Source organism: Caretta caretta, chromosome 24, assembly GCF_965140235.1.
Source record: "Caretta caretta isolate rCarCar2 chromosome 24, rCarCar1.hap1, whole genome shotgun sequence".
Taxonomy (NCBI): Eukaryota; Metazoa; Chordata; order Testudines; family Cheloniidae; genus Caretta; species Caretta caretta.
In genome coordinates, this window is record NC_134229.1 from 10510418 (window position 1) to 10526509 (window position 16092).

At 61.4% G+C, this 16092-nt stretch overlaps 1 protein-coding gene across 2 annotated transcripts in view; it reads left to right on the top strand.

Annotated features, from left to right (window-relative positions):
* The window catches only part of LOC125625826 (sodium/potassium-transporting ATPase subunit alpha-2), a 35855-nt gene that overhangs the window by 12973 nt on the left and 6790 nt on the right, over nucleotides 1-16092 (top strand). For both annotated transcript variants that reach the window (XM_048828348.2, XM_048828349.2), the window contains exons 4-17: nucleotides 371-574; nucleotides 1644-1757; nucleotides 3217-3351; nucleotides 4302-4419; nucleotides 5240-5508; nucleotides 5669-5867; nucleotides 8489-8598; nucleotides 9619-9753; nucleotides 10520-10709; nucleotides 10909-11084; nucleotides 13076-13212; nucleotides 13292-13442; nucleotides 14848-15016; nucleotides 15589-15743. In XM_048828348.2, coding sequence (XP_048684305.1) covers nucleotides 371-574; nucleotides 1644-1757; nucleotides 3217-3351; nucleotides 4302-4419; nucleotides 5240-5508; nucleotides 5669-5867; nucleotides 8489-8598; nucleotides 9619-9753; nucleotides 10520-10709; nucleotides 10909-11084; nucleotides 13076-13212; nucleotides 13292-13442; nucleotides 14848-15016; nucleotides 15589-15743 — 2262 coding nt within the window. The remainder of the gene's footprint in view (nucleotides 1-370; nucleotides 575-1643; nucleotides 1758-3216; nucleotides 3352-4301; nucleotides 4420-5239; nucleotides 5509-5668; nucleotides 5868-8488; nucleotides 8599-9618; nucleotides 9754-10519; nucleotides 10710-10908; nucleotides 11085-13075; nucleotides 13213-13291; nucleotides 13443-14847; nucleotides 15017-15588; nucleotides 15744-16092) is intronic.

Sequence of the window (16092 nt, forward strand, 5' to 3'; positions counted from 1 at the left end):
GCAGGGTGGGGGAGGGGCTTTTCTCTGGGACCCCTCCCCCTGCCCCCCAGCCTGGCTGTACCGGGCAGTGCAGGATTCAGGAGAACTGGCCCCACAGGGCTCTGTGATGCAGGGGAGGGAGCCTTGGGTAGCGGCTCCGCTCCCTTTGCCAGCTGCTGAGTGCACTGGGTCCGGTGGGGAGGGGCCAACAGTGTGAAATGCCAGGGATATGGGGGCTCCTCCGGCCTTTGGGTGCTTTGAACCCTGGTAGTACGTAACTGGCTCTTTCTCTCTGTCCCTTCCTCCTTCCTCCCCGTTTTGTCGTTCCTCTGGGTTCTGTGTCACTCCTTTGCTCCCCTGCCATCCCTCCGAACCCCCTCTTCCCGGGCAGGGTCTGACGAACACCCGCGCAGCCGAGATCCTGGCACAGGATGGCCCCAATGCCCTCACGCCCCCCCCGACCACCCCCGAGTGGGTCAAGTTCTGCCGGCAGCTCTTCGGGGGCTTCTCTATCCTGCTGTGGATCGGCGCCATCCTCTGCTTCCTGGCCTACAGCATCCAGGCCGTGATGGAGGATGAGCCAGCCAACGACAACGTGAGCCACATGACCCGGGGCAGATCAGACAGGGGCGGGGTGAACCAAGTCATTCTGGCCTGCGTCCCAGGGCTGGGTTCAGCTGGATTCTCCACCCCACACCTGGAGTTTCTGGGGGTTGAACAAACCTCTAAATGGAACCACACTGAAACTCCCCTGCTTCTGTCCTTCCCCTAACGCTGCGGTGGTGGTGGTGGGGATTCAGGGGGAACCCTCTGTCTGGCCTGAACTTGATGGGGGGCTTGGTCTTACCTAAGGGGTGTGACCAGGTTTTGCATGGCAGGGCCATAGAGTCTCATCCCAGCCTCCCAGAGATTTCTGAGAACTTGGCCTGGGCGCAGGCTCCATGGGTCTCATCCGTTCGGTCAGCTCTGGGCTTTGATTCACCAAACTCAACCCAGACCAAGTGAGCAGCATCTCCTGGCCAAGGCAGGGAGAGCCGGGGTGAACTGGTCCCACCTGGACACTCCCAGCATTGGGGGACGGGTGAGGAACGGTTCACTGTCCCCCGGCATTGAAAGCAGGCTCCAAAACGACTCAGCCCTGTTTCCTAAATAAGAGCTTAGTAACACAGGCGGCAGCTCTGCCTCGGCAGCCGTCCCACCCGCACGGGAGACCTGCAGGTGCTGCAGTGAGCGAGGAGGGGGCTCCGGAGGGGGTGCTCTCCCTTCGCTCTCAGGGCTGGCCCCACCGCTCCAGTGCAGTGCTAGGGGGCGCTGTGCTGCAGGGAATGGTGAGTCGGGGGCGCTCTCCCTGTGGAGCCAGTACTGAGCATTGTGGCCAGGGCCTCGCCTTTGGGATGAGACACCAGCCCAAGTCCCAGCTACTTGCGTTCATTAAGGAACCGACTTTTCATCTCAGTGGGGGTGTTAGCCCGGCCAAACTCCATCTCCAGGAATTACCTACTTCCCCTTACAGGGTCAGATATTTGTCACTTCCTGTCCTAAACTGCTGGGCAGCATCGCTGTGCGTCTGTTAAGCAGCTGCCGTGTCCCACCCCAGGGGCGGCTGCATTGCGGCAGTGGGTGAAGGAATCCCCTATGTCTGAATAGTCTCCTTCTCTCCCCAGCTGTACCTAGGCATGGTGCTAGCTGCTGTGGTCATAGTCACTGGCTGCTTCTCCTACTACCAGGAGGCCAAGAGCTCCAAGATTATGGATTCCTTCAAAAACATGGTACCACAGGTAGGAGCCCCCCTCTCCCATCCTCTGCACCCTGCTGGCACCACATGGCATGGAAAGGGAGGAGACTGACCACCTGAATAAAGGCAACTCAGGCTGGAAGGGTCATGGTCAAGCTACAAAACATTGATTGCAACAAACCCACAGCTACCTAGGAGTGCCCACTTCATGGGGGATAGAACCTGGGTCTTCCTGCCCCTAAGGCCCAGCCTCCTGAGCTAGAGGAGGATCCTCACTGACTGCTAGCAATATAGGACCTATGACACACAGCCAAGCAGTTCTGATTCCATCCTGTAGAGGGAAGAATTTTCCCCTCTTAGCCTCCCTTTTGATCCTAAATCTCTTTGGCAGGAGAGACAGACCCAAGCAGCACAAGTGGAATCTGGATTGGGGACACCTGTAAAGGCTTGGGGCAGGGTCTGGGGTTTTGGTCCATTTGGGAAACATGGGTTCAAGTCCAGTTTCACGATGTTAAGATCTCGGCCGGTCCCCTGCAGCGGGTAACCCAGCCAGTGTGGTTCCCTGGCTCCCTCTAGTGGTGGCCGGGCCACAAATAGGAGTTGATGAGCCCGCAACAGCCATGGGGAAATGGCCTTTTAGCTCAGTAGCAGCAGATGTCTTTAGACCCAGAGTTCCCAGATTCCAGGGGTGTTGCAAGAGCTGTTGTTGCAGAAATATCCCAGGCCATCGCTGAGTGATGGGAGAGGAGAATACAGAGCTGGAGGCTCTCCAGGGGCCCCTGAGCCCGTCTGGGGGATCCACCTCCTCCCTGAGCTGGCAGCGCAGAACGGGGCCATTTCTGAGTCTGGACGCAACCGTGCTCAGCTTTTGATTTTGTCCCAACCGCTCAGGCCTCCGTGCTTCCTCCTTCCAGCCAGTCTCTGAAACGCTGCATTGATGGGCTGGGATCCCCCTCTCCCGCTGGCAGAGTCACCCCACTGAAGTGGAGAGAGATCAGAATCAGGCCGGTGCCATGCCTTGCCTGGCCGGCAGCAGGAGAGCCCGCAAGGCAGGCGTTCCCAGCCCGGAGAGAGAAGATCCTAATGGAGCTGATTGCTGAGCACTAGGGGTGGTGGGGACAGAGGAGCAGCTGGAGTGGTGGGTGGGCAGCACTTCCCTCTGCTGGCTGGAAGAGGGGGCGCAGCTGTGACCCCCCGACACACACTGTGAGACCAGAACTCCACTGGGAGTTTCAGCGGAGCCCAGCAGCAGGCCAAGCCCTGGGTAAGGGTGGGGGTGGGCTCAGGACCACATGCACTTGCAGCTTTGCTCACAGCTTCTGCTGGCAGGGCCGTTCTGCAGGGCTCTCCCACAAGGGGCTGGGACCCATCAGGTCAGATGGGGGTCAGCGGTGCGCAGCAGGCTGGTGCGTTACAGGGGGTTCCAGGGGTGCGGGAGCCGGGTGCACCTTTTGCCTTTACCTCCTCTTGCCTTTACCTCTCCTTCTGGCTATGTTGGGCAGCAAGCCCTGGTGATCCGGGAGGGCGAGAAGATCCAGATCAACGCTGAGAACGTGGTGGTGGGAGACCTGGTGGAGGTGAAGGGGGGAGACCGGGTCCCTGCCGATCTGCGCATCATCTCCTCCCATGGCTGCAAGGTGAGGATGGCGGAAATGTGCCCCGGGCTGCTGTGGGGGCTTCATAGGCTAGAGGAGAGGGAGGCATGGCGGCTATAGGGCAGCCAGTACTGCTTTATTTAGACTTGTGGACTGACAGGCCAGCTGGACAGATGGACCCTGCTTTGTCGATCTTACATGAAAAGGCTAAAGAGGCCTTGCTGCTCTCGTGGCTCTATGAGATCTACCCACGGGGCCATAAAGGGTGATATTGGTGTCTGCCTTCTTGGAGGGGCCGCTGCGGCACACCCCACGGGCAGCAGGCTATGTCAGGACAGCCTGGGGGAGGTTGCAGGGTCTCGGCCCGGCCCAACCTGCAGGTCCCATGGGAATCCAGGGCTCCCCTGCAGGGATGGGGTGAAAATGGAGGCCGTGCTGTCCCTGTATGCCCGGCTGCAGCATGGCCAGCCCCTTGAGGGAGCAGCACTTCCAGCCCAACCCTTGGCACCCTCGGAAACCCCCCAGCCTGCCCTGATAAGGGCCCTAATGCCTCCCCTGCCCCAGGATGATAAGCACCCCGAATCCAACCCTCCCCATACCAGCTGCGGAACCCCTCCCCCCTTCCATCCCCAAGCTCGAGCGTCCACATTCTCCCCCGCCCCCCTCCAGCAGCGCAGCTGCCAGGCGCCCGCAGTGAGCTGCGTGGGATGAGGGAACCTGCCAGCAGCCCATGGTCTCTGCAGAGGGCCCCGTGGGAACTGGTGCTGAGGATGGGGGGCACTCGAGAGGTGGGACATGGGATCCTCAAGAGTAGGGGGGGGGTGTCCAACTGTCTATTCGGGCAGAATCAGGGCTTATAGGCTGATGCCGGTGACGGGGCAGGGGACTGATAATGACTGGGGCAGATTGCCCCCGTGCTGTCTGTCTGTTCTTCCCATCTCTGTCTCTTTTGGGCCCCGAGGCCCCTGACCGGCCTCCCGTTGCCTCGGCAGGTAGATAACTCCTCCCTGACGGGCGAGTCGGAGCCACAGACCCGCTCCCCCGAGTTCACCCACGAGAACCCCCTGGAGACCCGCAACATCTGCTTCTTCTCGACCAACTGTGTGGAAGGTGAAGGGGGGAAGGGACCACCTGGTCCGCTCAATTTAGGGCCTGGCCCTGGATCTGCAGGTCTGCCCCACGTGCCCCCCGGCACTGAGCCTGGAGCGGTTATGGAGCCCTGAAATCAGTGTGCTTTGGGGAGGGGTGGTGATGAGGAATCGGCGGGGCGGGGGGGACTGAGCAAAAGGCAGTTGAAATGGCCAGACTGGGGGGAAATAAAAGGGGTTATTACCCCCAGGGCAGCCTAACCCCAAAATTGCAGAGGCAGTGCCCGGGAGGGTGCCCGGGCAGACGACTGGGCCGTGATGCCAGGAAGGTCTGGCCATGACACACAGACCGCTGTGCTGAGAGATGGGCCACAGGGAATGCTGTGCTGAACAGAGAGCCCTGGAGGCTGGGGGGCCTGTTGCTCAGAGAAGGGCCTAACCCTAGAGACAAGCCAGGCCTCAACCCCTGCCAGGCCCATCACCCACCCAATGGATGGCACGCACTCGCCCACTAAGAGTGAGGGGCTTCGTCCAGTCCTGATGCTGAAAACAAGGGGCCAGCCTGGTGGGATGGGCTGAGACCCCCACAAGCTCATTGCACAGAATACCCACCAGGCAGGGTTCAAGTGGATCCCTGGAGGTACAAAGGCTCGTGGTCCAGGGCTGAGAGGATACCCAGGGCCCAATCAAGTGGTGCATGGGGGAGTTGCATCAATGTTGGGGTCCCTCAATCCTCAGTCCCTCCTGAGCCCCCTCCCAGCCCCGAACCCCTCACCCCAGTTCCAGTCTTCCCCATAGAAGTACTTGAAATACCTGTCCCCCCTCCCCCACCACTGCACTAGGCACTGCCCGGGGCATCGTCATATCGACCGGGGACCGCACAGTGATGGGCCGCATTGCCTCGCTGGCTTCGGGGCTGGAGGTGGGCCGCACCCCCATCGCCATGGAGATCGAGCACTTCATCCAGCTCATCACTGGGGTGGCCGTCTTCCTGGGCCTCTCCTTCTTCATCCTCTCCCTCATCCTCGGCTACACCTGGCTGGAGGCCGTCATCTTCCTCATCGGCATCATCGTCGCCAACGTCCCGGAGGGGCTCCTGGCAACCGTCACGGTAACAGGTTCCGTTCCTGCACTGCCCCAGGGCGGGGCTGGGTGTCTGGCCAGGCCCCTCGGGCACAGCCAGCGCAGGGCGATCTGACCACACTGGCAGTTCCGGGTGCAAATCCTGCCCCCGCCTCGCCTGCTCTGACCCCCTCTCCCCTGGCCCACAGGTGTGTCTGACCCTCACCGCCAAGCGCATGGCGCGCAAGAACTGCCTGGTGAAGAACCTGGAGGCGGTGGAGACGCTGGGCTCCACCTCCACCATCTGCTCCGACAAGACGGGCACCCTCACCCAGAACCGCATGACGGTCGCCCACATGTGGTTCGACAACCAGATCCACGAGGCTGACACCACCGAGGACCAGTCTGGTGAGAGACCATCGCTGCTACCTGCCACCTGCTCCCCCTGCCCCCTCTACCTGTGCCCCCTGCCATCTGTGCCATCACCACTCCACCACCTCCTTCCCCTTCACCAGTGCCATCACCACCCTGGCATCCCTGCCCACACCCCCACCACTCATGCTCCTCCCACACCATTGTGTCCTTCTGCCTGCCACTACCACCACTGCCCGCACCCCTGGGACTGCCACCACCGCCCACACCCCGCCCGCACCCCTGCCACTATCACCACCACAGCCCGCACCCCTAGGACTGCCACCTCCGCCCACACCCCGCCCGCACCCCTGCCCCTATCACCACCACTGCCTGCACCCCTGCCACTACCACCACCACTGCCCGCACCCCTGGGACTGCCACCTCCGCCCACACCCCACCCGCACCCCTGCCCCTATCACCACCACTGCCCACACCCCTGGGATTGCCACCTCCGCCCACACCCCGCCCGCACCCCTGCCCCTATCACCACCACTGCCCGCACCCCTGGGACTGCCACCACCGCCCACACCCCTGCCCCTATCACCACCACTGCCCGCACCCCTGGGACTGCCACCACTGCCCACACCCCGCCCGCACCCCTGCCCCTATCACCACCACTGCCCGCACCCCTGGGACTGCCACCACCGCCCACACCCCGCCCGCACCCCTGCCCCTATCACCACCACTGCCCGCACCCCTGGGACTGCCACCTCCGCCCACACCCCGCCCGCACTCCTGCCCCTATCACCACCACTGCCCGCACCCCTGGGACTGCCACCTCCGCCCACACCCCGCCCGCACCCCTGCCCCTATCACCACCGCTGCCCGCACCCCTGGGACTGCCACCACCGCCCACGCCCCGCCCGCACCCCTGCCACTATCACCACCACCGCCCACACCCCGCCCGCACCCCTGTCACTATCACCACCACTGCCCGCACCCCTGGGACTGCCACCTCCGCCCACATCCCGCCCGCACCCCTGCCCCTATCACCACTACTGCCCGCACCCCTGGGACTGCCACCTCCGCCCACACCCCGCCCGCACCCCTGCCCCTATCACCACCACTGCCCGCACCCCTGGGACTGCCACCTCCGCCCACACCCCGCCCGCACCCCTGCCGCTATCACCACCACTGCCCGCACCCCTGGGACTGCCACCTCCGCCCACACCCCGCCCGCACCCCTGCCCCTATCACCACCACTGCCCGCACCCCTGGGACTGCCACCTCCGCCCACACCCCGCCCGCACCCCTGCCCCTATCACCACCACTGCCCGCACCCCTGGGACTGCCACCTCCGCCCACACCCCGCCCGCACCCCTGCCATTATCACCGCCACCTAAGTCTAAGATGACGCTAGCACTTTGCTGGTAAAACTTTTGCCAGTCGGGGTGTGAAAAAAAACACACCACTGGCCGACGTAAGTTTCACTGACAAAAGCACCAGTGTGGACAGCCATAGCTCCTGCTGCTCGTTGGGGTGCTTTAATTATGCCGGCAGGGGAGCTCTCTCACATTGGCCCAGAGCGGCTACATGGGAGATCTTACAGTGGTGCAGCTGTAAGGTGTGAAGTGTAGACATAGCCTTAGCCTGCCGTGAGAGCAAACTGTCTGTCTCCACACACTGGGTAACAATACAGCATAGAGGGGAAACTGAGGCACAAACAGGACTCATACAAATATTACAAAATATTCCCACTTCGTCACACTCCCCCACTGCGTGTGCTGACCCCCCATCCCTACCCATGCCCCATGCCAACTCCACCTATCCTCTCACACAACGCCCCCATTGTGTGACCTTACCCCCTTCATCTCTTCCCATGCCCCCCACTACCAACACTGCCTGCACCCCCCATCTCCACCCATGCTTTCACCCCCCACCACTGTCCCCTCACCTGTGCCCTCGCCCCCTGTCATCACCACCCACGTGTCATGGCTGTCTGTACCCTACACCCATGCCCCCTGGGCCTCCTGCCACCCCATCCGTGCCCCCTGCCACCACCTCCACTCTGGCTACCAGCACCCCTAACTCATCATCTTGCGCATCCCCCTGCTCCAGCCGTCCTTGCCTCCCCCGACCTGCATCTGTCTAACCCCTGGTGCTGCTTCAGAGCAGGGCTGAGGTGGGGGTACAGGGGGGAACCTGTGGCACTGCAGGGTCAGCTGTGCTGAGCCCCAGAGTGTGCCCCGGGCAGTGCCTGCTGGGTGGATGTGACAAGCCCTCACACACAGCACCTGTGTTCCATGTTCCTCTCCCGAATTTCTGGCTCTTCTTTCCCTTGTTTGCCTCTGTCTGGGTTCGATCCCATGGGACCTGACTTCTGGCAGCTCTGGTTTGGAGACCTGGGCACCTCCCAGGAGCAGGCTCTGCTGGATTAGAGACTGTAGGAAAGATCCTGGCTACTCCATCCCGGCCTCTCCTGGCAGGGGATGGTGTAGGGGGTGGGGCAGGAGCACTGGCTGTGGGGGGAGTTCCTGACTACTCCAGCCTTGGCCAGCAGGGGGCACTGTACATGACAATGCTGCAACCAGGCAGTGGGGCTCAGCTCGCAGCTCCAGTCCTATGGTCGGGAGTCAGGGTGGGGTCATGTGGCTGATTGGTGTGTCTCCTTCCAGGTGCGACCTTCGATAAGCGCTCGCCCACCTGGGCGGCCCTGGCCCGCATCGCTGGCCTGTGCAATCGAGCCGTCTTCAAGCCAGGCCAAGAGAACGTCTCCATCTCCAAGGCAAGCTGGATTCCCGGACCCCACCCCTCACTCCTGGGCTCCCTGCACGGCTCCCACAAGTGAGATGGGTCCCAGCGCTGAGCACACCAGAATTCCCAGGGGATATGGGCTCTGAAGGTCTCCCCCTGTCCCCCCATGTCCTTCACGCTGCTCTGATCCCTGCCTGGGGCACCACGTGAGCACAAGGAGGGGGCCGTGAGGAGCTGCACTGAGATGGGATCTTGGCATCCCAAAGCCACAGCCGTCTGGCCACAGCCAGATGGGCTCAGAATGCCCAGGGGGCCTGGACAGCCCCCAGCCTCTGCCACGCTGCCAGAGCTCTGTCCCGCCCGGACCCCTGGCCTGGGAGCTGGCCTCAGAGCACGCAGGGCCAGCCTGGGGAGAGAGCAGCCCATGGGAGTGTGCTTTCCTAGGGCCGGATCCCAGAGCCAGGGGCTGTTCAGTCTGACCCATAGCACGTGGCTGGGTTGTTCCCTGCCTCCGCAGAATTGTCAGCCTCAGAGCAATGCCCAGCAAGCCCCAAAGCCCGTTCGCCAGCCGCGCCAGATCAGACTAATACCCACCGAACCCCACGGCCCATCCACCAGCTGTGCCAGATCAGAGCAATGCCCTGTTAGCCCCATAGCCCATCCACCTGTTGTGCCAGACCAGAGCACGCACACCTCCCCTCCCATTGGCCAGGGACCCACTATCCCAGCCACGCCTCCCCCACCCCACATTGACTGTGGCCCCACCTTGCCTCCTCACCCATTGGCCATAGCCTTCCCCCACTTCCACATCCATTGGCCTCTGCCATGCCTCCTCTTCCATTGGTCATGGCCTCACCCTGCCTCCCCTCCTACTTGCTGTGACCCCAGCCACACCTTCCCTCCTGTTGGCCAGGGCTCCACTACCCAACCCCATCCATTGGCCATGGTCATGACTGCCCTCCCATTGGCCATGACCCCAGACGCACCTCTCATCCCTTCACCCCACCAGTCTGCCCTTGCCTTGCACTGATGGCCCCTCTCCCCTCGGCAGCGGGACACAGCGGGTGACGCCTCCGAGTCGGCCCTGCTCAAGTGCATCCAGCTCTCCTGCGGCTCCGTCAAGAAGATGCGGGACAAGAACCCCAAAGTGGCAGAGATTCCCTTCAACTCCACCAACAAGTACCAGGTGGGCTGGGGCATGGGTCCGGGGCTCAGAGGGGCACAAGCTGCGTTGATGTGGGCACAGATCAGGAACACAGCATCCTCAGCCCACAGCTGCACAGTGGGGCGCTGGCCACTCGGCTCCCAGCCCCACAGCATCCTCAGCCCCCAGCTGCGCAGTGGGGTGCTGGCCACTCGGCTCCTGGCCCCACAGCATCTTCAGCCCCCAGCTGCGCAGTGGGGTGCTGGCCACTCGGCTCCCGGTCCCACAGCATCCTCAGCCCCCAGCTGTGCAGTGGGGCGCTGGCCACTCGGCTCCCAGCCCCCCAGTCCCTCAGCATCCCCAGTCCCCAGCTGAGCCGGCTGAGCTTGGCTGTTGCCAACATTCGTTCAGACGATTCAATCCCCATGGATAATAGTTGGGCATAGACAAGAGGCTGCACTCTGGCCAGAGACCAGCTCCCAGCCACAGCCTGCTGAGCCCCCAGACACAGGGCCAGGAGGAGCTGGAGGGAGGAAGGGAGCCCCAGGCCTGCTCAGGCTGTGTGTGCAGGGAGAGCAGCCCGGGGCAGAGGCGGGGGGAGGAGTGACACTGGGATGGGATGCAGAGGAGAGCAGGTGAGTTGGAGGCAAAAGGATGGGAGGACCTAGAGAGACAGAAGAAAAGGTCCTGGGGTGGCCATGCGGGGAGTGGCAGGGGACTCGGCCCCTTGCGGGGTGCAGCGCTGGAGGGAGGCAAGCCCCGTCCTCCCAGCGTGGCTCCCCCTAGCCGGCTCCCCCTTGTGTTCCAGCTCTCCATCCACGAGCGTGAGGACAACCCCGAGGGCTACTTGCTGGTGATGAAGGGCGCACCGGAGCGCATCCTGGACCGCTGCTCCACCATCCTGGCGCAGGGCCAGGAACTGCCCCTGGACGAGGAGATGAGAGACGCCTTCCAGAATGCCTACCTCGAGCTGGGCGGGCTGGGGGAGCGAGTGCTGGGTGAGGGCACCCGGGCACTGTGGGGGGGGAGGGCTGGGGGGGTACACAGGGGGAGATTGTGAAAGAGTGAACACCATGCGTGCGTGCGTGTGTGTGTGTGCAGGGGGTATTGGGAGTAACAACAGGGCAGGGATGATTGTGCACGGGGTTGGCGGGGGTGTCTGGCTGTGGCTCACGGTAGCGCTCTCGGCTCTCCCAGGCTTCTGCCACCTCCACCTACCCCAAGACAAGTTTCCCCGGGGGTTCAAATTTGACGCAGATGAGATCAACTTCCCCACCACTGGCCTGTGCTTCGTGGGGCTCATGTCCATGATCGACCCGCCCCGGGCGGCTGTGCCTGACGCTGTGGGCAAGTGCCGGAGCGCAGGGATTAAGGTAAGGCCCTTAGGCAGAGATCTCATTGCCAGGTCAGGCGAGCCCATACTCCAGGCTGAGGGCAGAGCAGCCCACGCAGGTGGGGCCATGCGGACAGCCAGCTTGGCTTGCTGCCATGCTGGATTCAAAGCCAGCGAGCCTGTGCGAAACCCAGCAGGCATGATGCCTTGGCCCAGACACTGCATTGTCAGAAGCAGAACCCACTGGCTCCTACTTTAACCACTAGACCACACTCCCCGCTGCATCTATCATAGAATCATAGAATATAAGGGTTGGAAGGGACCCCAGAAGGTCATCTAGTCCAACCCCCTGCTCGAAGCAGGACCAATTCCCAGTTAAATCATCCCAGCCAGGGCTTTGTCAAGCCTGACCTTAAAAACCTCTAAGGAAGGAGATTCTACCACCTCCCTAGGTAATGCATTCCAGTGTTTCACCACCCTCTTAGTGAAAAAGTTTTTCCTAATATCCAATCTAAACCTCCCCCACTGCAGCTTGAAACCATTACTCCTCGTTCTGTCATCTGCTACCATTGAGAACAGTCTAGAGCCATCCTCTTTGGAACCCCCTTTCAGGTAGTTGAAAGCAGCTATCAAATCCCCCCTCATTCTTCTCTTCTGCAGGCTAAACAATCCCAGCTCCCTCAGCCTCTCCTCATAAGTCATGTGTTCCAAACCACTAATCATTTTTGTTGCCCTTCGCTGGACTCTCTCCAATTTATCCACATCCTTCTTGAAGTGTGGGGCCCAAAACTGGACACAGTACTCCAGATGAGGCCTCACTAATGTCGAATAGAGGGGAACGATCACGTCCCTCGATCTGCTCGCTATGCCCCTACTTATACATCCCAAAATGCCATTGGCCTTCTTGGCAACAAGGGCACACTGCTGACTCATATCCAGCTTCTCATCCACTGTCACCAATAGGTCCTTTTCCGCAGAACTGCTGCCTAGCCATTCGGTCCCTAGTCTGTAGCTGTGCATTGGGTTCTTCCGTCCTAAGTGCAGGACCCTGCACTTATCCTTATTGAACCTCATCAGATTTCTTTTGGCCCAATCCTCCAATTTGTCTAGGTCCTTCTGTATCCTATCCCTCCCCTCCAGCGTATCTACCACTCCTCCCAGTTTAGTATCATCCGCAAATTTGCTGAGAGTGCAATCCACACCATCCTCCAGATCATTTATGAAGATATTGAACAAAACCGGCCCCAGGACCGACCCTTGGGGCACTCCACTTGATACCGGCTGCCAACTAGACATGGAGCCATTGATCACTACCCGTTGAGCCTGACAATCTAGCCAGCTTTCTACCCACCTTGTAGTGCATTCATCCAGCCCATACTTCCTTAACTTGCTGACAAGAATACTGTGGGAGACCGTGTCAAAAGCTTTGCTAAAGTCAAGAAACAATACATCCACTGCTTTCCCTTCATCCACAGAACCAGTAATCTCATCATAGAAGGCAATTAGATTAGTCAGGCATGACCTTCCCTTGGTGAATCCATGCTGGCTGTTCCTGATCACTTTCCTCTCATGCAAGTGCTTCAGGATTGATTCTTTGAGTACCTGCTCCATGATTTTTCCAGGGACTGAAGTGAGGCTGACTGGCCTGTAGTTCCCAGGATCCTCCTTCTTCCCTTTTTTAAAGATTGGCACCCTGACTCCCTGACTCCCAGCCATCCTGCTCTAACCACTCCTCCCAGTATTGGCTCCCAGACCACTACTTAAACCACTAGACCCCACTCCCCGCTGTGTTTAGGAGTCCTGTTTCCAGCTACCATCCCCAGTCTAAAAACTCGACCTTGCTCCCCTCCTAGAGCTGGGAATAGAACCCAGGAGTCCTGGCTCCCAGCTGCCCTGCTCTTTCCACTAGTCCCTACTCCTCCCAGAGCTGGGAACTGAACCCAGGAATCCTGGCTCCCAACTCCATTGCCATGGCACTGGGCCCTGCACATCAGTGTCCATGTCTTGACTGCTGCGTGGCTCCACCCCCAGGTGATCATGGTGACCGGTGACCACCCCATCACCGCCAAGGCCATCGCCAAGGGTGTGGGCATCATCTCCGAGGGCAACGAGACGGTGGAGGACATTGCAGCCCGGCTCAACATCCCCGTTGGCCAAGTCAACCCTAGGTAGGCTGGCCCTGGCTCCCAGGGTCCCCCGTCCAGGCTGTGGGGAACTGGCCAGCCCTGATGCTGTCTCTCCCTACAGGGAAGCCAAGGCCTGTGTGGTGCACGGCTCTGACCTCAAGGACATGACTGGGGAGCAGCTGGATGAGATCCTCAAGAACCACACGGAGATTGTCTTTGCCCGCACCTCCCCCCAGCAGAAGCTCATCATCGTGGAGGGCTGCCAGAGACAGGTGAGAGCCTGTGCCCGATCCCTGAGCACTCAGCCTGCCCCCTGTTGGCCAGCCTGACCCACACACCTGCCCCACTGGGGAGGCCTAGGCCAGTGCCCCCCAGGCTGCACGCCCCCGGGGACGGCTCTCAGCCTCGGTCACTCTGAATGGCTGGCTGGCCAGCGCAGCCAGGTGGGGAAAGGTCCTTGCCCTTCCGAAACTTGCCACCCTGCCCTGCTTCTAATAGAGCTGGGCACTATGGGTTAGTGACCCCCAGGGGAATTGCCATGGATACCACAGCACTCGTGTGTCCATGGGTTGAGCTGCGCCCAGCTGGCATGAAGGCTCGGTGCCATCTGGGCAGCTCTGCTCTCCTCCAGATGATCGCCGTGCGGTCCAGCTCCTAACCGGCAAGCTCAGAGCCATGCCCACAAGGGCTACCCCCTCCCCTAGCGCAGAACCCCCAGGACATAAAAGGGGAGTAATTGCTCTAGGCACTAGACCCCACTCCACTCCCAGAGCTGGGAATAGAACCCAGGAGTCCTGACTCCCAACTGCCCTGCTCAAACCACTAAACTCCACTCCCCATCCAAATCAGGACTAGAACCCAGGAGTCCTGGCTCTCAGCCCCCCACTGCTGAAACCTCTAGACCCCCCTGCCCATCCGGAGTAAGAAATAGAACCCAGGAGCCCTGGCTCTCAGCCCCCCACTGCTGTAACCTCTAGACCCCCCTGCTCATCCGGAGTAAGAAATAGAACCCAGGAGCCCTGGCTCTCAGCCCCCCACTGCTGTAACCTCTAGACCCCCCTGCCCATCCGGAGTAAGAAATAGAACCCAGGAGTCCTGGCTCTCAGCCCCCCACTGCTGAAACCTCTAGACCCCCCTGCCCATCCGGAGTAAGAAATAGAACCCAGGAGTCCTGACACCTAGGCCTCCTCGCTGTGACCAATACCTGCCAATCCCCTCCTGAAGCTAGGAGTAGAACCCAGGGGTCCTGTTCCCTCCAGCCTTTCTTTCACCCCCAACCCATGCAGCCCCTTGTAGCTCAAGGACTCACTCACCAGCCCCATCTTGGGGGGGGGGCGCGGGAGGCAGGAGCCCCTCCTGCCCAGCCCCGAGCCCTGCGATGTGTGGTGGGGATTGGGTGACAGTCCCGGGGCGAATGCAGTGACTTGTGCCATGTTTGGCCCAAACATCAGTGCTATCTGGGCAGGAGGGACCTGGCCAGGATTGGGCGTGTACGTCCCCTCCAGCCCCACAGCACCCCCTACAGCACTGTTGTGCAGTGGAACCAGTGCCCCCTGCTTAGTAACCGCCCACACACACACAGTGCCCTTTCCTTGGGGGTCTCCCACCCTGCCCAGCTCCCAGCTTGAGGGCTGGTACTGCCCCCTCCCGGTGCTGATCCTGCCTCTCCCTCCTTAGGGGGCCATCGTGGCCGTGACAGGGGATGGCGTGAACGACTCCCCCGCCCTGAAGAAGGCTGACATTGGCATCGCCATGGGCATCGCCGGCTCCGACGTCTCCAAGCAGGCAGCCGACATGATCCTGTTGGACGACAACTTCGCCTCCATCGTGACGGGGGTGGAGGAAGGTGGGTGCCCAGGCTGGTGTGGGGGCAGGGAGGCAGGCAGTGCCCTCCCTCCCTGCATCCCTCTCCCTGTTCCCTCAAACCCAGCCAATTTGTGACCTGGACATCAACCAAGCACCAGGCAGGCACCAGGATCCAGGGCACCCGAGGACGTGGGCCTGGCACTGGCTCGTCCAGCCCAGCCCCCGCCCCAGATCAGCCCCCTGCTGCCTTGCTGTGGGGAGCGCTGGAGCAGTCCTCCAACAACAGAGCCCTGATGGGTGCCCAAAGCTCCCAGAGCTGGCTGGAGCAAGCTGTGTGCCGGCCCACGCCGGAGTAGGCTGGTGCTGCTGGGCTTGGAGCCTGGCCCGGTGTCACTGTCTCTGGGCCAGGCTGGCACCCGGTATGCTGAAAGTGGAGGAAGCTGATGTTGCCACTTCCCTGATTGTGCCAGGCCTTGCCAGAGGCAGCAACACGGCATTCCCCGCCCCTTCTGATCCCTCCACTCACCCACCCACCCACATTACCATCTTTGTCCTCTGCCCAGCCCCCCTCTGCCCCACGACTCTAGCTCTCCCTGTGCTTGCTCTTGCCAGGCCGCCTGATCTTCGATAACCTCAAGAAATCCATTGCCTACACGCTGACCAGTAACATCCCCGAGATCACCCCCTTCCTGCTCTTCATCATCATCAATATCCCGCTGCCCCTGGGCACCGTCACCATCCTCTGCATCGACCTGGGCACTGATATGGTGAGGGACGGGCGCTGTCTGGTGGGGGAAGGGAGCAGGGGTGTGATGGGATGGGGGAAGGTGTGGAGTGATATCGTAAATGGGGGAGGGGTGAATGAGAGCGGGGTGGGGGAGGAGAGTAATGCCCCAGGGCAGGGGATGGCACTAACAGGAGTTTCCGCGCCTCTGCCCTTAGCCTTGGCCGCAGCTGAGCCCAGAAGATGCCCCTACTCCTGCCCGTGGCTCGGGGGCACTGAGTCCCTCATGGGCGCCAGGGCGAACTGGGTGCAGCAAGCTGCCAGGTCCGCTGGGGGACCCGAGGGGCCGGGTCTGGGGATTGGGCCCTGCAGGCAGTGAGGCCAATAGCTCC